Source organism: Arachis hypogaea, chromosome 5 (genome assembly GCF_003086295.3).
Source record: "Arachis hypogaea cultivar Tifrunner chromosome 5, arahy.Tifrunner.gnm2.J5K5, whole genome shotgun sequence".
Taxonomy (NCBI): Eukaryota; Viridiplantae; Streptophyta; class Magnoliopsida; order Fabales; family Fabaceae; genus Arachis; species Arachis hypogaea.
In genome coordinates this window covers 105,265,992-105,289,234 of record NC_092040.1, presented here as the reverse complement: position 1 = coordinate 105,289,234, position 23,243 = coordinate 105,265,992, and the positions used below count along the sequence as shown (strand labels likewise).

General features: G+C 34.5%; 2 protein-coding genes across 2 annotated transcripts; one reads left to right on the top strand and one right to left on the bottom strand.

Moving 5' to 3' along the window:
* Nucleotides 1-14,135: 14,135 nt before the first annotated feature.
* Nucleotides 14,136-15,985, top strand: LOC112799828 (chemocyanin). Its single transcript, XM_025841840.2, has 3 exons — nucleotides 14,136-14,245; nucleotides 14,521-14,705; nucleotides 15,234-15,985. Exons 2-3 carry the CDS (start codon nucleotides 14,525-14,527, stop codon nucleotides 15,680-15,682), a joined length of 630 nt encoding a protein of 209 aa, XP_025697625.1. The 5' UTR covers nucleotides 14,136-14,245; nucleotides 14,521-14,524; the 3' UTR covers nucleotides 15,683-15,985.
* A 3,214-nt stretch (nucleotides 15,986-19,199) lies between these two features.
* On the bottom strand, nucleotides 19,200-22,034 carry LOC112802450 (uncharacterized). Its single transcript, XM_025845681.3, has 3 exons — nucleotides 20,783-22,034; nucleotides 20,262-20,584; nucleotides 19,200-19,563 (listed from the first exon to the last, which is right to left on the bottom strand). The coding sequence occupies exons 1-2, from the start codon at nucleotides 21,543-21,545 to the stop codon at nucleotides 20,358-20,360; spliced, it is 990 nt and encodes a 329-aa protein (XP_025701466.1). The 5' UTR covers nucleotides 21,546-22,034; the 3' UTR covers nucleotides 19,200-19,563; nucleotides 20,262-20,357.
* Between the last annotated feature and the right edge of the window lie 1,209 nt (nucleotides 22,035-23,243).

Sequence of the window (23,243 nt, the reverse complement as noted above, 5' to 3'; positions counted from 1 at the left end):
ATTTTAGTTTACGAAAGTAACTAATTAACTAGTGTTAATTCATATAGATTAAAAATAATAAAAAATATAGTCAATTGACATTTTTCGTATAAGAATTTACACATACAAATAAATAGATTAAAAAAATGAGGTATTGACTATTACAATTATTGAGTATTTTTTTAATTTTTATCTGTTTGAAATTAAATAAAATTGTGCTAAACCTTTTTTCTTAATTAGTTGACCAAGGAATTGGCGATTAGTTAACTAAAGAGAAATTGAATTACTAAGGAAATAGAATTCAATTATATATGATTTTTTGTCAAAAGATCTTTGCATGTATTAAAATAGATAATCATGTGGATTAATTTTTTTAAAAAATAAACATCTCCAAGACCTTTAACATTCTCTATTCTTGGTTTCTTTCTAAATCTCTAATCCCTCTCCCTTTTCTATTCTACAATCTTAATTGTTAATCTTTTATTTCTAGATTCACAATCCTCTTGCCAAGGTTTGATTAATCTAATTAAAGATTAAATCAGACGTTTCTTATCTTAATCTGTTAATTCTCGTGAGAATGATATCCACTCATCTTGGTATTACTTGAACAATTTGGTGCACTTGACAGTATTCGAGAGCATTCGATTTCCGCTAATCAAGTGTCTTGCTAAGATGGCTTGGCTTAGGGAGGAGGATTTCAAGGCTTTCCTCGAGAAGATATTAACTGATACTACATTGTTAGAGGTGAGGAATGGGCTGCAGATGGGGTCGGGATCAAATTCCTTCCCACGAGCTATAGCATATATATGGGTATGTAAACGATCCTACAATTGTTCGAACTAAAGGAACCGAGTAGGTCAACGACGGCCAGAATTCAAAAGATCCAAAGCAGAGAAAGTGCAGTAGATGCGGGACGTTGAGTCATCAGCGAACACATTGTCCTAATTTGCTATCCTCGAAAAACTCATTTATGAGTAGTTTGTTGGAGTGGGCGGGAGTGATGCACAAACCTAGATTTGACCATAATAACCTTGTACCGTTCTTTCCATTTGCACATATGTTTTAAATTTTAAATGGAACATTTATGTCTTTTGGGTGTTATTACAGTCTCACATTCACTATATTACATCGTAATACATTAAAATCATATTGATGAAGTTAGGATTAATGTATAGAAAATAGTTCTCTGTATTATTCCTATGATATGGTCGTTGATGCTTTCAATTTGTAGGCACCATGGGTGGACACAAGTCAAATTGTCGAATCATTAGCCATGGACAATGCTCATGCCACAAGTAATGTAAGTTTTCATTCCCTAATTCTATTTGTGTATAAACCTGTTTGTGAAAAAATTTAATGGTGTACTATCTATTATTTAATGGTGATACAATTTAATTTTTAGAATTCTCCACCAAAAAAAGGAAGAAAGCCATAGTTAACCTCCCGGCAATCTTCCCCCGGTTCATGAGTTAAACCTCCTTGATGCCATGAATGAAGATATAATAATTTTGTGGTGCTTTTTTTTTTTGTAGCCGTTGAACGAGGGTATGCAAATTAAAGAATTCAAGATAGCACATCCCATTGTGAAATGTACACTATGATGAAATATTATATTTGAGCAATAGACATTTTGATACCGTTGATATTGTGTGTGTTCCTTCATCAAAGAATATCATGCCTTATTGTTACGTAATATATCCTGTGTTATTCAATATTACCGTCTATATGAATTGAGTTACTATGCTGACGATGGGCACGAGCATGAGATTTAGATAAACATTTTGTATTTAGTTATTTATCTTGTCTTGAATCTTTATGTTAGAGGATTTTTTATTATCAAATACTAATCGTCTATTATTTTCAAATGGAAAAAAATAATTGAAAAAATGGCTATTAAAATTGACGGCGATGTTATCATTTTTTAATCTAAAATAGATAAAAAAAAATAAAAAAGTAGATGACAACATTGTCGGTATTTTAATAATTAAATCGACGACTATTTTGTCAACTTTTTTGTCGATTTTACCTAAGATTATCGACAGTCAAGTTGTCGCTTTTATTAAATATGTAAAAATCTTGAATTTATATTATCGACAAAATGGTTGTTGATTTTATTTAAAATTTATCGATAACCTGGAAAGCAGTCAATTTTATTAGATTTTTGAAAAATCAACCTGTTTAAAAGCGACATAGCACATCATCTATTTTATTAAATTTTTGAAAAATTAACCTATTTAAAAGCGACATGTCATACTATCGATTTTGCCATTAATTTGGCTGTCAATTTTAATAGTGTTTTTTATAGTAAAAGTGCATAAGAAATGTTGATTTACATTAGTCATTATATTTTGTGTTTAAAACAAAAAAGGAAAGGAAAGGTTGATTTGGAGTAAAGAATAATATTTTGTCTAAAAGCAATATAAATTTATAAAATTATTTTGCATTACGGTTTATTTAGTTTTTTAAATTAATTTCAATTAACAAAATGCCATGCAAATTTTCTTCAAAATAACTTTTTTTCAATACTTAGATGTGGTTAGTTTTGCAGCTTATAATAATAATAGCAGTAATAATAACTTTACTGTAAAATTTTATATAATGCAAATACATTTTTTTGAAATCATCCAATACTAATTTGTAATATTTCTATTTCAATTTCAGTAGCCAAAATTTCACGTAATATTATTTAACAATAACTCGGTAATTTATAACACTATGAAAATAAAAGAGTATTTTGATAGAGTAATTTTTTTAATATAATATTATTATTTTTCGATAACAACTTTATTGAATTAAATAAAATAAATCATTGTTATTTTGCCTTTGAGAGGCGACAAAAAATTTATTGTCTCAAAAACTCAAGCTACCAATGGCATATGACGAGGCAACGATAGAAGCACTACAAGCCACTATTTTTTGCATATATCAAGAGTTGCCGAAGTAAAAGGAAATGCACCACTGCTTACCACCTTATTAGAAAGATGGCGTCTGGAGACACATGCCTTTCACTCTCTTATTGGTGAATGCACTATCACCCTTGAAGATGTGTTACATATCTTCGGTCTCCCAATTAACAGAGAAGTAGTTACAGGAAAAACAAACAGGAGTGCTACTTTTTTCGCAAGTCAGTGTTTGGCAGTTTTAGGGAGAGAGCTGAGATCGGATTATGACATATTAGGCATGATTAGGATATCATGGGTTCGTTAGTGTAGAGATATACAATGATTGGACACTCTAGCATCTATTGAGACAGACGTCCGGTGTCATATTGCTTATTTGCTTGGCACAATACTGTTTTCTGACAAGTCAACGGCTACAGTTAACTCGAAGTGCCTGTCACTCCTTCGTAATTTATCTACAATCAAGAACTATCATGGGAGTTCAGCATGTCTGGAACATTTATATAGGTCGTTATACCGGACATCACGATACACATCTAAGGAGTGTGATGTCCCCCTTATACTGCTATATGTTTGGGCATGGGAGCGCATGCCATGGCTAGCACCCATTCCCAAAGACATGCTTCTAGCTGCTGCTTTCTATTAGCTCAAAGGTATTAGCAATTATTTGTTATGTTTGCCTTTGATCCATATGTTAGTGATACAATTTATTCTAATTAATTAACATGTTTCAAGGTGGAGTCATTGACGACGAGCAACGCATTATAGAGAAAAAACAATTGCACAAATATGATAGGAGTTAGATGGTATGCCGCCAAATGGGGTATATGCATAGAATTTATTTTTATTCTTCTTTTGCATTTCTGTCCTAATGTAACATTACTAAGTTATTTTATGGATATAACTTTTTGTAGTTGACCTGGCATCCATACGTAGAGGTCGTTCAGCCGTTCTCCCCAACAAGTTTGTCACTCACTTGCATCTCTGTCGCACAGTAGGTTTGTTAATTTGTTTCGACTGCGTTGAATGGCATCCAGCAGACTGAGTTAGATGCTAATTTGGTTTCGCTCAACCTTTACCTAGCCAAGCAAGAAACCTTGAAAACGCTCACTGCAAGAACGCTACCAGACCCTAGAATATTGACTGAAAGGACAAGCATAAAGTTTGGGTGCATTTATGGACACAAAATTAGACTTCCCAAGGATAACGAGACTAACCCAACTGAAGATTACAATGACTGGTACAGAGCAATGGTGCACGAATTTCCACACTTCGTACAACTGAACCACCAAGTGCATTGGGTCGTCCAGGTAATACCTGAGCGAGTCAGGGTTGATCTCACGAGGATCGTGGTTTAAAGCAAGCTATGGTTATCTTGTAAATCTTAGTCAGGAGGGTAGAAGAGTTGCTTGTTTGTTTAAAGCGCATAAAAGTAAATTAAAGAAAACGTTACTCAATTGATGGTGAATGCAATGATAGGAATATGGTTAAGGCCTCGGAGATACTTTGTTCCTCTGGATCAATTTGGTCTTACTGTCTACGCCAACTATGAATGATTTCTTCTATGACAAGCTGTACGTGATCAACACCGTACGGTCGCGGTTGCTAATCTTCTTCCAGTGCTGAACCCCAGATTTAGTGTGGATCCAGTCTGATTGAGGGTGAAGCTCCTGCAGTTCATTCCCCTTGATGATCCTACACAAAACTCCACAGACAAGGTCGAATCTTCAAGATCAGAGAATGTTGCACCTTGGGTTCTAGCCTTTACCACAAAGACGCTAATCTCCCCATAACACGGATGAACTGGTGTCTCAAAAAGTCCCCAACGAAGTTATGGATTAGCCATCTAACAGATGTATAATCAAGCTAGTAGTTCAATGCTTTTCAGTTACGTAGTCACACAAACCCAAAAAGAACACGGGTGGTTGTTAGGCACGCGGTCTTAGGATAAAGAACGAAGATACATCTTAGAATAGAGGATCAAACACAAATTGGAAATAGAACAGTAGTACTTTTATTAATCCATAAAACTCAGCAGAGCTCCTAGCCTCAACCTAGGAGGTTTAGTGACTCATACTGATAGAGAATACAATGATAAACGTGTAAAGTGGTGGATGATGGGCGAAGATCCTTAACAAAGAGTGGTCTTCTACTTTAAATACTAAACTAATGACTAAGGATTACATAAAAAGGGTAAAACAGTCTTTTAGTGCTAAAATCCACTTTCGGGGCCCACTTGGTGAGTGTTTGGGTTGAGCTTGCTTGAGATCCACGTGTTAGGAGGCCTCTAGGGCATTGAACGCTGACTAGGGGGTCCTTCTTGGGCGTTTGAACGGTAGCTATCCCCTTGTGGGCTCTGGACGCCTGGATTGGGGTAGATGGCTGGCGTTGAATGCCAGTTTTAAGCCTTCTCTTCTAAAGTAAAGTATGAACTATTATATATTTCTGAAAAGCCTTGGATGTTATCTTTCTATAGCCATTGAGAGTGCTCCATTTGGACTTATGTAACTCCAGAAAAGATCTTTCGAGTGTAACGAGGTTAGATCCAGACAGCATCTACAACACTTTCTCTGTCTTTGAAACAGACTTTTGCTCCAACTCCACAATTTTAGCCAGAAAATACCTGAAATTGCATAAAAACACACAAACTTGAAGTAAAATCTAAAAATGTGAATTTTTCACTAAAACCTATGAAAAATTAATAAAACTTAAATAAAACATGCTAAAAACTTTATGAAAATGATACCAAAAGCATATAAAATATCCGCTCATCAAGCAACATACGGCCGTCATCTTAGATTATCTCTACTAGCTAGCCAAGCAGGTCCACAGGCAGAACAACCACATCCTCTACCCCTAACATCACATGATGACTTCCTAAGTACCTACCACCACCCCCACTGTCACATGATGACTTCCCTGTGTACCTGCCACTACCACTTCACGACTTTGCTATGTGTGAACCATACATGCCTCGGCTTCCGCCATAGTATGTTCTATTCTACAAAACTTATCAACAACATTCATCAGCAGAACCATCATACGTCCCATATTATGAACCAAATCCGCTACAACTAAAATAACCGAAACAACAAGCAAAATCCTCAACCCCACCACAAAAAATCCATTGTACGAGGACCCAAATCAACAACCTCAGTCGCTTGTGGAATAGTGTTATGACCCATTCGTAGATGATGTGTTATTCTGATCAGTCGTAGTGGTGGGATTATTTCAATTCTTACATGGCTAGTACTATGCAGGAGGTGGAGTAGTGACAAGTGCAGCTGCAAAAGCAACACCAGCCATAGGTCCAAGACCAACAGTCTTATACTAAACCATTCTCCACTCTTAAATTATCCAATCCTCATGAACCAACAGCTTCGCATCAGACTGGAGGTAGGCAATTTGTTGATTTAGTAATGAGTGGCAGTGACAATCGTCGTAGGTTTATAGCACATCCCCTATTGAGTCTGAATATAATGGCGTCGCCTTTATTCGAGGAATGTGCAATGGATAATATGCAGGACCATATGGCAATCTCTGATGGTGATGATACTGTCGTAGAAAGTATGCAGAATGTTAGGAAACTAAGCAGTATGCCGATGCATCAGTATCGATTGTGAGACACGGATATAATCTTCAGGCATCCATTGCTTCACCAGACAAATTGAGTCTCTAGCCATTCATTAAGATGTTTAAAAAGAGGAATAAGATGGTTTTTGGTGGCCTCAAGAAGAAGAACTGAAGGATTTGTACTACTAATTGTTGTTAGAGTTGTATAATTTTAGTGCCTTTTTTGTAGTAGAAAAAAATTGTTCGACTTTGCATATAATTTTTGTACATGTCTCAAGAACTTTGTTTATATATTTCACTTTTAACTACCAAATGTATACCGAATTACATACATCACAACATCATATATAATAAAAACAAAATAGTAGGTTCATAACAAATACTACGAAGTTCCGTCAACACCGTCTGAGCTCAAACCACCACACTGAGGGCATCGACTATGGCTATGTCCTAGACCTCCACAATGACTACAAATTCGAGGATCACGCATTTTTCGCGAGTCTATCTCGTTCAAGTAATGAGTTGACTTTGGTCACCTTTTTGCCACTCGCTTCAACAATGGATTAGGGATCATTTGTGATCCCTTGTACGCAGGCCATGTCTCCTAATCGCCCAAGAACGAACTCAACCCTATAAACTTTGTAAAGTTTGTCCACATTGTATACATATTGGACATACACTTGCCAATCAGGACGTTTGTTTGCATAGCAAGTAAGCACATGGCGACAAGGCAATCCTCCATTTAAAAGTGCCCACATTAACAAACCTACTGCGCAAGATTAACCCTGACTATGGCACTATTAGTGTTGTCACAGACCTTGAAAACTTCATTACATCAGTCAAATCTGGTTACCATTATGCTTCCCATCCACTGCATATTTGCTTCCAACTAAGTAGTGGCAAATTTTGATAACTTAAATCCCGCACACCTGCACTCATGAGCCTCAGTATTCTTCCGGGTAAACAACTCATTCAATTAGTAAAAGGCCGACCTTACTAATGCTGTCGCTAGGAGGTTGCGTGCACCCTTCAAAATTGAATTTATACATTCCACCAGGTTGGTCGTCATGTATCCTCAACGATGACCCTCGTCAAATGTCAATACCCAGTGCTGAAGTCCAATGTTATCACACCATTAAATGTATACCTCACATCACTTATACAACCTTTGGTAATGCATGTTGTACTCCTTCTGAGTCCTAGAGTAGCATGCAATGTGTGTAATACAATATTTATATGACACATTCAATTATTTAATCAAAAACAAAATTAAATCGAACTACAAATACCTATATTAACAACAAGGTTATGCAAGTGTAGAGTCTTGAATCTCCTTAAGAAGTTGGATACAATATTCTTGATGCAAAAGATTTGCCATGTTCTTAGAGGTCACCACGCACCATTACTACGAGCTATTGCTGCCCTTATAGACTCATGGTGGTTAGAAATCAGCCCGCCACTATCTCGAGTTACAACATGCCTCCGTAAATTAGTCAAGAAAAATTCTTAGGCACTAGCAGTCTCACCCTCAACGATGACAAAAGCAATGGGTACAATATTTTGGTTTCCATCCTATGCCACCGCAACCAAAAGAGTTCCTTTATATTTACCATATAAATGTGTGTCATCAACTTACACCAATAGTTTGTAGTGTCGAACACTTATACATGGATAAAAACACCAAAATATCTGATGCAGTATCTTTGCACCATCCACCTCCTCTTATCCATGATAGGTGGGGAGAGTCTCTACTTGAATAGCTGCTCCTGACATTTGATAACACATGGTTGTGCACCATATCGGCAATGATCCATAGGACGCTTCCCAACCACCAAAGATCTGTGCAATGGACTTTTGCTTGGCCAGCCATGCCTTGCAATAACTAATAGTTTAGTTGAACCTAGATTGAACTTTTACAATTATAGAACGCACATTTAAGGATGAGTCTACTCCAACCAATGGATTTAGAACCTCTACAATCATGTCCGAGTCTGACTTGGAGTCTTGGAATGATCTTGCAAAATTGATCCAATGGAACATGTGTGCCGTGTTGCAGAATTTTGCAATCCACAAACTAACCGACAAGTGCACCGGGTCATACCAAGTAATACCTCAGGTGAGTGAGGGTTGATTACACGAGAATTGATGGATTGAGCAACAATGGTCGAATGACTTACTTAGTCAGGCAAGGAGAAAATTATGTTTTGAGGGTTATAAAATGCATTAAACAGTAAACTCAGAGAATTGGAAAGCAAACAATAAAAGTGGTGTGAATTATATGATAGAAAGCAGTTAAGGCTTCGGAGTTGTCTATTCTTCTGGGTTAAATGGTCACAGAAACTCTAATTACCCGAAACTAAGAGGATTATATGTCACGTATCCTGATTAGTTCAAGTAATTAGCAATTTAGAAGAAAATTGCTTTCAAGTTGTTGTTCAAGCAAGATAACTCTGGCGAGAATCACAAGAACACATGTAGAATAAGGGTTATATTCTCGTTCTACTCAGATTCATAAGATGAAGAACAAAAGCAATCCTTGAAACTGAATCAATACATTAATTAAAAGAGAAAAGCAATAATCTCAATTCATAGAAATAAAGAGAGCTCCTAACCTTAAGCGGGAAGGTTTAGTGGCTCATGACTTACAAAGAAAACAAGGGTTCTGAAAAGTAAAAAGTGCAGAAGTGAGAAGATCTCCTAAAAGGTGTATCTTTTCCCTTTTATATCTAACCTAATTTGATTTGAAACTAAAATAAAATAATAAACTCTAAACCCAAAAGAATTTGTTTGTAAATCCAACAAAAGATGCTCCTTTGACGAGGTTGAGTTCGGATTGCTTGGCGCTAAACGCCAAGTGTGGCGTTTAGCACCCCCATGGGTAGCAAGCCCTCCTTAATTTGCTAATTGCTGGCACTGGCATTTAGTGCCTAAGGGGGCAGCTTCGAAACTTCTCCTTTTTACTCAAAACTCTGCCAGATTGATCCAAATTTCACCTGAAATAATAAAAACACCAGAAAAACTAAAAGTCGCATCCAAAGAGGATTTTAACACTAAAATATAACTAAATCACTAAATTCTAACTAAATTTAACAAGAAAATAAGCCAAAAATGGGTATAAGATGCTAATGCATCATGCCGCCGATTGTATCTCCTAACTTCCCAACAACCTTTTTTTTTTGGATCAAAGTAGCTTGGATAAGCCAATCGCATCCTCTGACATATGTCTTGCATTTATCATAGAAAGTCATAGGCTTAGACTCATACACCATGTAATTGATCCTTTTAGAAAATGTGTAACTCTTTATTGTCGATATCACTGACTCACGAGAAGCAAATTCCTATCTAACAAAGGATTCACCATCTTCGGCAACGACATCTACACCAAACAAGAGGTAATTATTTTTCTTGTCCAGTGGTATTGTTACAAAAAAAAAAGATATGATACCACATATCGGGATTTGCATACTCAAAAAATTCTGGTACATACATGACTTCAAGATCTAGAGCATGCATAAATAATGGCACACCAAAAGCATGTTGGGCTGCACTTCCACTTACTGCATTTTGCATGACTGCATCCGTTGCTTCGTCAACATCTTCTTCGGGTTCATCAATGACTTCGTAATTGGCTTCTAACTCCTCTATACTATCATTATTATTTTCATCACAGTTTAATGCCCTCCTTTCATCGTGATCTGACCCATAGTCAACCTTAGTCGCAACCATTTTCTCAAATTCAACAAATAACTCTATCACCGACACATGAGCTCGAGTATGATAATGAATTTGAAACATCTATTGCATATTTGTTTCATCAATGATGGGCATGCTTTGAAATTGTATCGTCTTGCAAAATATTAACACGGAGTTTTTGTATAATATATTGTTTACTATCTTCAAAATATTATTTTTTATGCTCCCTCAAAGACCACTTTGTAGCACTGCAAACATTATAGTGCATTGAATAACAAAAGAAAATAAATGTTCGCAGACAAAATTCACACCTTCTTATGCATGTGGTAAAACCTCACCATTATAATACATTCACAAATTTACACTACCTTTCATTGTTTGCTACTTTTACCTAAAGAACCTTCAAAACTAACAACCCTTTGATAAAAAAAACATACAACAAAGTGAAGAAATTTGGACTTCATGGATCGTATCACACTTCTCATTGTTTGAAAATTGCTACGATACTTTATTTATAGATGAATTTATTATGTAAAATTATATTTTCGCATTGCGAAAAATAAGTGTAAAGAAAAAGTGGCCAATAAAAAAATTTCGTAATCTACGAAAAAGCATACAAAAAAATTAAATAAATTATGTTCTTTAATTTTCGGAACCTACGAAAATTTAGATGGGCCGATCAAGAGTTTCTTTCTACTGCAACAAATAGCACGTGTCATACATTCATAATTTTTGCAACCTAATTATTAGTCATATTTTCGTGTATCAATTATGCTAGAAAGACAATAAAAATCAGTAAAAATTTATCTTGCCGGTTCGAACCAAACTTCTCCTCAGGAGGATAGATGGGGCGATTCAGGTGAGATCCAATGTAGATCTAACTTTCTATTCACTCGTGGGATCTGGGCGGTCCGGGGGGGACCACCACGGCTCCTCTCTTCTCGAGAATTCATACATCCCTTATCAGTATATGGACAGCTATCTCTCGAGCACAGGTTTATACACTGCGGGAAGCTCTATTTTTTTATTAATGGGAATTCTAGGTATCAGTTTATATAGTTCTAATGAACCCCTTTTGTTCCGGGGGGAATAGCCTCTCATCATATTGCAGCAGGGACATTATCCTTAAATTGATCTGTGCAGGATTATAATGCCAAATTCTCAAGTCGGCGCACTCGTCTTTTTTTATCTTGATCTTTACAGGCCTCTTGAATATTCTATTTACTTCATTTTTTCTTTGATTTTTTTGTAGAATGCGACTTTTTTAGTGCCGTCTTCTTTATTATTAGTATTGATAAGAATTCTCTTGTTAAGACCCTATGAACAATTAAACAAAACCTCAGATTCATACCAGAACCACAATGATTCAAAAAAACCTTTAATGTCCAAAAATTCCCTGAGTAAGAACTGCTGGATTATCACTTATTCAAGAAATAGATAGGATAGAATGAAAAAAAAAATCAAAAGACATTTTTTTGCTTTGATAAAAAAAAAGACAAACAGTGGCAATTTTATTTGAAAGAATCAAAATTTTTTTATTTATTCTAACTTACGTATCTTCTAATAAAAATTTATTAAAGTCCGGTTGCGAGGTCGAAATATTAAGTATGAATCATAGTTCTAATACTTTATAAAATCTATTTTATATACCCCGTGCTCCAGATACTAGAAAATAATATCTGATGGTTTGGCTCTATATGAATTAGCAGTTTTTGATCCCTCTGATCCTGTTCTTGACCCAATGTGGAGGCACAGTACGATGAAAGTTGTAAGCTGTGTTCGGGGGGGAGTTATTGTCTATCGTTGGCCTCTATGGTAGAATCAGTCGGGGCCTGAGAGGCGGTGGTTTACCCTGTGGCGGATGTCAGCGGTTTGAGTCCGCTTATCTCCAACTCGTGAACTTACCCGATACAAAGCTATGCTATATGATAGCACCTAATTTTTCCGATTCGGCAGTTTGAAATATGCTATGATTTATTATTCATGGACGTTGATAAGATCCTTCCATCTAGCAGCACCTTAGGATGGTATAGCCTTCAAGTTAAGGACGAGGTTCAAACGAGGAATAGTTGTACTTTTACCAATAGTCGGGGGTTCCTTAATATTCTTATTTCCTCATCGAGGAAATAAGGTAATTAAGTGGTAAGCCGAAAGATGGTTATCGGTTCAAGGACGCAAGGTGCCCCTGCTTTTTCAGGGTAAGAAGGGGTAGAGAAAATACCTCGAGCCAATGTTTGAGTACCAGGCGCTAAAGAAGATATCATTATTCATTAAATAAAAAAAAAGAGACTAATAAAAATGTTCTACTTTATAAATAGACTAAGTACTAAATAGACTAAGTAGAAATTGTTTACTAAAATTTGATTATCATTCATTAGAATGATAAAAGAGCATGGAGGTTCGAGTCCTCTTCAAGGCATAATATTGAGATCTCTTATTGAATTGGAATAAGTTCGGCAGCGCATCACGAAATCTTGGTGATCTTCTCTATCTAATGAATGGGGAGTCAGTTTTGAAATCGTCTGCCCTGCACCCCCCAAGATATGCTTCAACAGGAATCACACAGGGATAGATTGATACAATAGAAACCTCTGGTAAAATGCCCACCCGTAACCCGATAAAGTACATTACATAGTCCGTTTTAGGGATTAGCGACTTACCCATTCAATTACTTTTGCACCGGACGTTCTCCAAATGGATACTCTTTAACATTAATTAATTATTATAATAATTAATAAATATTAAATAAGATAAATTATAGTTATTTTTAGTTAATTTATTTTGATTACAAAATATTTTCGTATATGCGTTATACTTATCAAGCCAATTCACATGAATTACACCAAAATTTTATCCATATACTAATTTTACTCGTTGGTTTAAACCGCAATCAACTTTATTGTTTATCCATTTCACAAACACATTCATTCTCATTTATTTACTTTTTAATCCAAGATAGGATATGTGGCCTTTTTTTTAATAAAAGTAAAAGTAGTAATATATTTTAATATTGTAATTTTTTGGTATTTTTTAAAATTGTGAAGACACGTAAATTAAAAGGTCCAATTTCTATATCATAATTTTTAAAATTTTTTAATAAAAATTTTTCGATCCAATTTCTGTATTTTTCATAAATCAAACGATCTAATTTATACTTTTCTAATTAAATAATTTTATATTTAAAAATAACATTTCAACAATGAAATCTACATTCCAAAAGGTTACCATTATATCACTCCAATATAAAAAATAAAAAGTTCAGGTTATGTCATTGATAATTAAAAAAAAAAAAGAGAGATCAAGAGGGCCACAAAGCGGAGAGCAATACTGTTAAGGGTCAAATCATATATGCTTCAATTGCTTATTAGCTTTGTTGATTCGTGATTATTTTTGTCCATCTCTTACATAAGAGTGTTTTTTTTATTTAATTTTTATGTTATTGGATTAGACACATGACTGGTTCTCATTAAGACATTAACCCAGGCCGAATAGTCCAATTCGATTTTCAAGAACAATTTTTGCTGCTTAAGAATACTTCCTTTGGTAATTAAAAAAATAATCATATTATTATATAAACACAAAAATTAACTACTAATTAATTAGTTAACTTATAAAAATACATATTTGATATTCATTAAAAAAATTGATTAAGCTGTTTTAGAAATATTTAATTATTCAATTATAATAAATTGAATTATTCTGTTATGTTGAATTTAATTATTTTAGTAATTGATTATTTTATTAAAAATATGTAAATGAAAAGATATTGTAAAATATAAATAATTATTTTTTGTGATCAAAGTATTTATGCTAAAAAATAAAAAATAAAATAAAATCTTAACTTACACTGCGTGTCCACGATCCTTATGGTTAGTGCGCCCGCATTGTAGCATATTCTCTGCAACGGAATGAGAAAGCATGCCATGAAGCGTGAAATCTCTCTCTCTCTCTCTCAAACAATTTAAAAAAGGCGGGAAAACACTATGGACTCTCACTCTGTCATTCATCACTGTTAGTCTGTTGTTACCGCCCTACCTTCTTTTTCTCTGAATTTACAGCTAGCTACGATTTTCTCTTCTTCTCTCATATTATTGCTAAAGGTACATACCTCGAATTTCATTTTCCATTTTCTCGAGAAAATCAAACTGCACAATGATCAACTTGTTCCATTTAATTTTCCGAATATGCAAATCCAAATTACTTGCTCGGAGGAAAATTCGATATTCATTTGCATTTGCACGTACGTCAAAATTATTCTTCAGAGAACTTTTATAGATATATGATTTGTTGCAGTTAGATAAATTCGTCCACTATCAGTTTATAAATAGTTGATGAAATTGATTCATGTGTGTTTGATTATTGGTTTTGTTTGAAGGAAAATGGAGCAACTGAGGGCAGCATGGGCAGCGAAGGCTATCGTTATGATCATAATCACTTCCATTCTTTTCCAATGCGTCTGCGGTGTTAACCACACCGTCGGCGAAACTTCTGGCTGGGATCTCACTTCCAATATCCAGGCCTGGGCCTCTTCCGCTACCTTCTCCATTGGCGATGATCTCGGTATATACCTTTATACGTACAATGCATTATTATCTCTTCTGTATATGAATTCCAGTTCAAGAAATTAACAACATATGATGATTCGTTTCCACCATCTTAATTCGATCTTCAAATCTAGCACAATGCACATGCATAACTGATTGACGGCTTCGGTTTCGTTGAACTTTCGATCTATTTTGAGCAAATATCAGAATTCATGTCTAACAAACACACTTCTGTGTAATTTATTTATTTATTAACAGAAAGGCATAACGGTTTTCGTTCTCCAAAATGTTCCTTACTAACAGAAACAGTGCCATTGTGCCAAAGCCAGACACGTTTTTTACATAAACACTTCAGATCTACACTTTATTTAAGAAGATCAAATTAAGTGAATCTACTTTTTTTTTTTTTTTGACGGAGAATCTACTTTGAATAAATGGAATGAAGTTCAATTCTATTGTAAACTTACCTAACATCAACCATGGAAACTGGAGCATTAACGATTATCAGTTTCTAACCCTCTGAGTCTCTGTTGCGTGTTGACAGTGTTCTTGTATACGCCGGTCTATGATGTGGTGGAGGTTAACCAACAAGGTTACGACACGTGTACTATCGCCAACGCCATGGCCACGTACAGCTCCGGGGAAACAGTGATCCACCTCACGGCACCTGGAACCCGCTACTTCGTTTGCGGCAGATTGGGCCACTGCCAACAGGGCCTAAAACTTCAAGTCCAAGTCCAGACCCAGGCCCAGGGACAGACCCAATCCAACAATAACGGTGCTCCTCCACATTCTTCTGGCAACTCCCTTCCGGCTCCGCCTCATTCTGCCCCCGACACTCCTCCTGCTGATGTTCCAGAATCTTGCGATTGCTCACGTGCTGACCACATGCTTACGTCGATTACGCTCGTGATCACCACCGTGATTCTCTCTTCCGCTCGCGCTGCGTTCCTCTTCCCACTTAAGCATCATCTCCTGCTGGTTTTCACCTGAAGCGGTGAGCTTCCTCTGCTTCCAACCACACATTTTTAGTTACCTATTATGGACTATTCCTTTTGATGGCATCATACGGTGGGTGATTTCATTCATTTCATTTCAGTCAATTGCTTTGTTGGTTGGGCGTATTGTATTCGAAATTGTTCTGTCAGTTTGACTTCTCGTATGTTTAGTCTTGCTTAATTGAATTTCTATTCCTTCTTCCATTTAGTTGTTAATTTTTGTTTACAGAATAAATGTGAATCAAAACCTTTTTTTTGGGGAAGAAACAGAATCAAACAAATCCTATGTTTTGCATTACTACTTTCAAAGGCTGATTTATTTAACAGCATTTTCCTTAGTTATATCCTTTGTATTTTTCTGGTTATGAGCTTATGCTTCCACAGTCTAAGAAATATCATGAAAAAAAATAAGCGTGGCCCTGATAACCCCACGCCCACGAAATTGTTAGACACATAATAGAGCAGTGGGGACAGCGCCATTCCCATTAGTTTTTGTGGTGTAGTGATCATCTCCATGGCTAGCCCTTCTAAGTTCTGATTCTCTGAATCTGATTCTTAATCCCCACATGAAAATCATTGAGGAAAAGATATATTTGTTGAGATAAAAAGTATGAAAAATATTGCTACTAACTAGTTTGTAGAAAATTGACTGGAATCATGACAATTATTTAAACTTTAACGTGTACATTATGCTTGAGGTTGAATTTTTTTTTTTTTTTTTTTTGAAGAGGCTGAATACTTTGTTAGGTACTTAGGTGGGAAAATGCTGAGGAGAATTTAAACATATATACAATCCGTGTCCACGACAACTTTTAATTTGATGATGATGTTTTGTTTGTTTTTCATAAATTTAAGGCATACAAATATTTGAGGACTCTAATTGAACGTTCCCCCAACAGTGTCATTTTTGTATACATACGCTGACATATCTCATTACAAATATAATCGCCACCACAGATGTGGATGAGTGAGAGGGGGGAAATTGGAAAAAAACAGAAGGCACATAAAAGGAATGAACGGCTATGATTTGAATTGATAGTTGTAAGTTCTGCTAGTTGTATTTTATGAACAATTATTTTCAACCCAACCAAGAAGGTTGGAGCAAAGACAAAATAAAGTTCAATAATGCTTCAATAGATGCTATAAACATCTCTAAAACTCTCGTTTTTCATAGACGCTCAGAAAAGGACTCGACATTATGAATTTGCATTTTGAAATGATGACCAAGAAAAAAATGGAAGGGGCGAAGGGGTGTAGTTAACTTCAAACTGGACAGAGCGAGGAAAAAAACATAATGGTTGTTTTTTCTTTCTTTCTTTTTTTTTTTTTTTTGTTTGTTTGCAGGGAGACTTCCTTCTCATCTTTTTATTCATCAATTTTCCATACGTTAGGACATAGAATTCTTCAGGGGTATTCTGTAGTCTGCACCATTATGACCTTATGTTGAAAAAACTTCCTAGTGCTTACTACTAGCTTAAATAGCCTCTTGTTGAAGGAAGCACTTACTGTTATGTTCCATGCACTGTCTGGTTCCCCCTAGTCAATAGCTTCAGGTCCACAGCTGCTTAATAGATAATAGTGCCACAACAACGTGTACAAGCATTTTATGGTTTGTTTAAATTAGTGGTTTTTAAGAAAAGGACTTGCCTTTTGAAAATGGCAAACATTTGGGGTCTTATGCTTTTGTTATGCTTACCACATTCTTCTTAATCGATTTTTAGACGTAATTATTATACATATAACCATCTATTGTGTAGACAACTTGATTCAATGCATACCCCCAACTTGATCGTTGTCTTTGCATTTCCACTCATAGTGATAAGAGAGTAAATTATATAGTTATCTTTAGACATTACACATAACACCTTTTATTTTGTTATGATTATATTGGCATCCCATATAGGAGTATTCAGCATAATAATTTTATTAGAGCGGTGTTTACATAAATATTGTGGGGACTTGGTTTGCAATTAACTTCAATCTCTAGAGAGAAAAAATAAACAAAAAAGACTATGCAAATAAACCTTTAGGGAGCAAACTCTTGTGAATAATTAAACAAATGTATACTAAGGATCGGATTAATCTAACTAATACTTCAAATAAGGCATACCTGGAAAGATCTCTCCCATATAAAAAGCTATTTCCAGGGTAGCAGAATCCACTGATAAAAGTGGGAAGAAAAAGTAAAAAAGAGACGAATTGAATGTTAATATTCAAAATTAATAGTTTCTAATTGAAGTTAAAAAGCAGTTTGCAGAAGTTGGAGGGTCCCCGTGTGTATGGTTTATTATATACGATAAAAATAAAATAAAATAAAATAACTAGCAGGTTATATTTATATTTCAAGCTGTACAAGGTCCTACTTCTTTATGAGGCTTTGTACTCTCAAACCACTCGAGGTTTGTGACACTACAGAGAACCATATGGGGTTCCTTTGTTTCAATTTTCAGTGGCATGTGTCGGGCAGCCAACTTGCTTTCTGATCTTGGGTACCATCATAATTACTCATGAAGCCTTCAAGCAACAGCAAGAAAGTGCTATCTCAACATTAAAAATACTTGTAAACTTCTAAAACTACATTTAATCTTCTTTTATATTACTTGCAACGGCCCCATATAACAACAAATAAACATTTTTTATGTTGATTGGTAAATAGTCATATAAAAGAATAAATGTAATTAATGTATAAAAATTAAACTCAAATTTTAAATGTATTTAATCTCATGAAAACATAAAATAAAACCTTATACTTTTCTTATTTCGAAATTAGAAAGGATGATTCTCAATATTATCTACATTGATCTGTTCTATACTATTCTAAAAGGTGAGATATCCATGTGCATGTGCGTGAATTCCCTTAGATTTATTGCCTTAATCTCACAATTTGGGCCCAAAACTAAATGTTTACCTTTTAAGATATTGACCACATAACCAATCTGTTTAGGCCAAGATTCACACCTTAATTAAAGGTGCCATGCAAAACCATTAATCATCACTCTTAAACTTAACGTTACTTTCAATTTAATTTATCCATATTCATGCCCTTAAAACCCATATAGTAAAAAATATAAAAATCAATAAAAGCCTAGGTTCTTTTTAACACGACAGTGTACTTAAAGTTGTCCTAGCCTTTCGGTCAACTTATGATGTTAATTAGATATTGTCAGTGTCCCCATTGCCTAATGCATTATCTATGCTAACATTGCAAATATCATATATGCAAAGACTAGTATAGTACTCCTCTTCCTCTGAGTTGCTTATATCAATCAACACAAGCAGATACCACCTCCAAGCATGTGCATGGTTCCTTTTTCGTTATTGGAAGGGGATAGGTGATTTAGTTTAATTGGGACCTATATTCATATTTCCTTCATTTGTAAATATATAAAAAGACATCTTCATATAAAGATGATATTATGAATTGTTAAATAGTTCAGTCAAACATGTAAAATCATCTAATTAGTCATCTATTTTTTTTATTGTATTATTTAATCTAAGAATGGGGAGAGTAATTTATTTGGAGGAAAAAAAGAGGGCAACTATGCATCACATACTAAAGTAAATTAGCTTGCAAACTAGCTCTGCATGAAATTGCAGCATAAGTACAAATAATCCTCCTCTTAGTGCGTGTTGCCTAGGGTTCAAATCACATAGTTACTACAACCCTTATGTTTATATATATCATATAATATATATAAAACACTAGACTTATTGAAAGAGTACAACATAGATTAGGGGGAAAAAACTAATAATAATATTATGCCTACTATGTCACAAGAAACTTGACAAGGGAAAAAGTCCACCATGTCCTCTGATACACATGTTTTGGCTTCCTCACACAGTCTCAGCAGCAAAAATATGTACACACATCAAGTCCTGCCAATGAGAAAGAAAAAACGGTCAACACTCAAAACTATAGTGACCGACAAATCGAATGTGAGAGATTAGATGTATAGTGTTTATATTAATAGTATTATTATTGTTATTATTTTCTACACTTCAATCAAGTGCTAGTTAGGTGGAACAGCCTAATCAAAGCTGGATTCATTTAATTGTGTATAGTTATGGTACCCTTTTTTTTATTTCTATGCCAGGTGTTACAAGCCCAATGCTTCATACTTGAATATCCCATAAAAATGCAACAATGAACAATATAGTCACACTTTTGAAGTCACATAAGTTCATATTAGTGTATAGACTAAAGAATAGAGAATCATTTCTGAGGTCATAACTAGTGAAGAAAGAACAGTATTAAAAGTTCAACAAGCACTATCATTTCTGGTTATGTTCAATTTAGATATACAAAGATTCCATATTAAAATAGTGTTATACTTAACTCTGCCACTATCAATTATTCCGAATTATTATAGTATAAAATCCTCATCTACTACCATAGACCAATCATTTTAAGCTTGTTATGTAAAGGCTGGTTTTATATCTAAACATCACATTGCTGCAGAATACAAATACACATACACCATGGCAAATGCAATTAGAATATGTAAGAAAAACATAAAATAAAATAAAACAGCACAAAAGAGTTGAGAATATGAATATCTTATATTTATGTGTACCTTCAAATGGTTAATATACTTCAAGAGACTCTCATTTTGCTAAATTATTATTTTCACTGTGACTGGTGAAAAAGGAAGATGAAGAACAACATCAAGCTAAGCTCGGCCATTGACCATTTTCATGTAACGTTGGTAAGATTCAAGTCTCTGAAGCTTCATCTGATTGTTGAAATTCTTGATGAATGCTTCAGCCCTGAGATTCAACTCCTCAGGGGTCATTGACTTCTCCCTCCTCAACGAAGCTCTGTCGTTGAAAGTCTCAGACTTTCTCAGCTCCTTTTGAGCCCAAGTTACAGGATCATCATCATCGCCACCACCATAGCCTATGTTGCATAAATACAAAAAAAAAATATTGAATATAATACCATAAAAAAGCATCCCAGTGCACAAACATCATGCATTAACGCAGGATTCGAGGAAGGGCCACACCGAGAAGTATATGCAGCTTAATCTGAGTTAATACTAAAAAGCATCATTATTTGATGCAGATAGAGTAAGTGATCATGATGAAAGATGAGTACCTTGTCCATTGTTATGTCGTTGAAATGGCTCTGCCTTGGAAATCCTTGCACCACCACTCCATGTGTCACTCTTCTTCAGCTGCGGCTTCATTGTTTTCCCTTGACCCTCCATGATAGCCCTCCATGTTGCTTCTAGTGTATCATCATGATCATCATCGTGATCATGATCATCACCTTTTTCATCGGATTCCGGCAAGAAATAGTCGTTGGTGCACTTTTCCAATGATGGGCTGGTCAGGATTTTCTCAAAAGACAAACCAAGTGCTCTTAACTTATCATAGTCATAATCAGCATCAACAACTTCTACTTCTTTTTCTTCTTCTTCCTCATGTTGAATAACCTCTTTCTCTTGTTGATTTGGTGGCTCATTGTTTTGGATTACCGGGTGAGTAGTTGGGTTGGTGGGAGTGTCTGAAACAGTGGTGGTTGCATCTGAATCTGAATCTGCATCAGTTTTCTTGGGTGAAGAAGTAGCAGAAGAGAAGGGTATGGATTGGTGGGAGAAGTTGGAGGAAGCAGCAATGGTGATGATGATGAAGTTGACAATGATGTAAACAAATGGGAGAGTCAACCAGCTTCTTGCAGAGGTCCAAAGGCGAGGGAGAGTTGAGAGAAGAAGATCGAATGTGTATGGGATTATTGCCACTTTCAACAAAAAAAGAAGCGATACAACCCCCATCATCATCAGCACAAGCTTTGCAACCCATAATCCTGCTTCCAATCTCTTTGATTTTATACAAGATGGGTTTTGAAAAAGATCCATCTTTCAAACGCAACTTTGAGAGTATTTGAAAGGAGGGAATAAGAAACAAAACAAAACAAGGAGTAGTAGTGTTTTACAAGAATTATGACAAGATAGAAAAAGATCTCTCTGGAAAGAAACTATTTGAATGAGCAACACATGTTTTATGTTTGAAGTTAGCGAGAAATTAAAGTTCCTTGAACATGGAGGAGAAGAGAAGAGAATGATGATTAGAGGATCCAGAAGATGTGTCGTAGCAAGATTATTGAAGGGTATTTGAAAGAGAGAGAGGAGAAGAGAGGTTTCAAAGTTAGAGAACTGTTTCAGGTGCTGTTGGAGTTGGTTGCAGAGGTAACAAAAATTCCATTAGTACTCTGCTGGTTGTGGTGTTAGTAGTAGAAATAGAGGACCACAAGCTTCAATTTAAATCAAACAAACTCTTACTATCACCTTTTCTCTCGTCCTTCATGGATTCCTGACCGTCAGATTCTTTTCATTTATCAATGCCAGGATTCCACAATTTCAATTTTTTTTAGTTGATAATGGATCTTTTCAATTTTTTTAATAATTAAAACAGTAAATATAATTTTTTATTATTAATTTTACAAACAGAACAAAAAAAATATTAAAAAATTATAAATCATACTTTATTTTTTTAATTATAAAAAAATAAGAGAATTCATTTCTTTTCTACTCTTATATTTATTCTTTAAATTATTATAATTTTCTCATAATACCAACTTTTTCGTTAACTACTAATTAGTTAATAAAATAATAGATAAACAAAGATTAACTATAGAAATAAAAAGAAATAAACTTAAATTCGTGGAATGATTAGTTAATTGATTTGAATTTTGTCTTCTGTATTTAGTAATTTATTGTTCGGTAAATTTATTAAAAAATAAAACATATATAAAGTTTTCTTGTAATGGATTTTATAATCCATCTAAGAGTAGTTAATACGATGTTTTATAGTTAATGTTTATTTACGATATTTTTTTAAGGTTCTTTTTATAAATATTTTAAGATAGAAATTAAAAAAATTCAAAGATGCAAATTTATTTGAAAGTCGAGACAAATATAAAAACAGTCCAAAAACATATTTATTTTAATATAAACTTATCTAGTTTTTTATGCGCTAAAAAATTTGAAAATAACAAATACATACATAAAAATACAACTTTTTTTTTATCTTATTTATATTCCTTACCTCGTTATCTATATATTCTTTGTCTAGAAGCAGATACATTGTAATATAATATTACATGATGAGGATGATAGACCCACCAACACTTTTGCTTTTGGGGTTTAATTATTTTGGAAATTCTATTGAAAAGCTAGCATAAACTAGAAGATAATTGAAATTTGTTTTGAAAAATGAAGCAAAGAATTGGAGGTAAATTAATTTAATTGAAAAGTAAGATCTGAATTGAAGTGGTTGTGCTGCGCGGCGGTGTCCACAATTTGCGGAGGTTGTGATAAGTCATAACGCAAACTTTTCGAAGCACTAAACCAAAGCGCCCAAACTAATTAAATCATAACAATTTCCTGCATTTATCATCTTACAAAGTAACATTAAATAATATATATCCAAATTTTTCTCTAGATTCTCATTCTAGACAAAGAGAAAAAAATCATCGTTATATTTTTTCTGATTATTTTCGTTCTCTCTGCATACTAAAATAGAAAGAGAAGGTGTTATAATTTAAATCATAATAA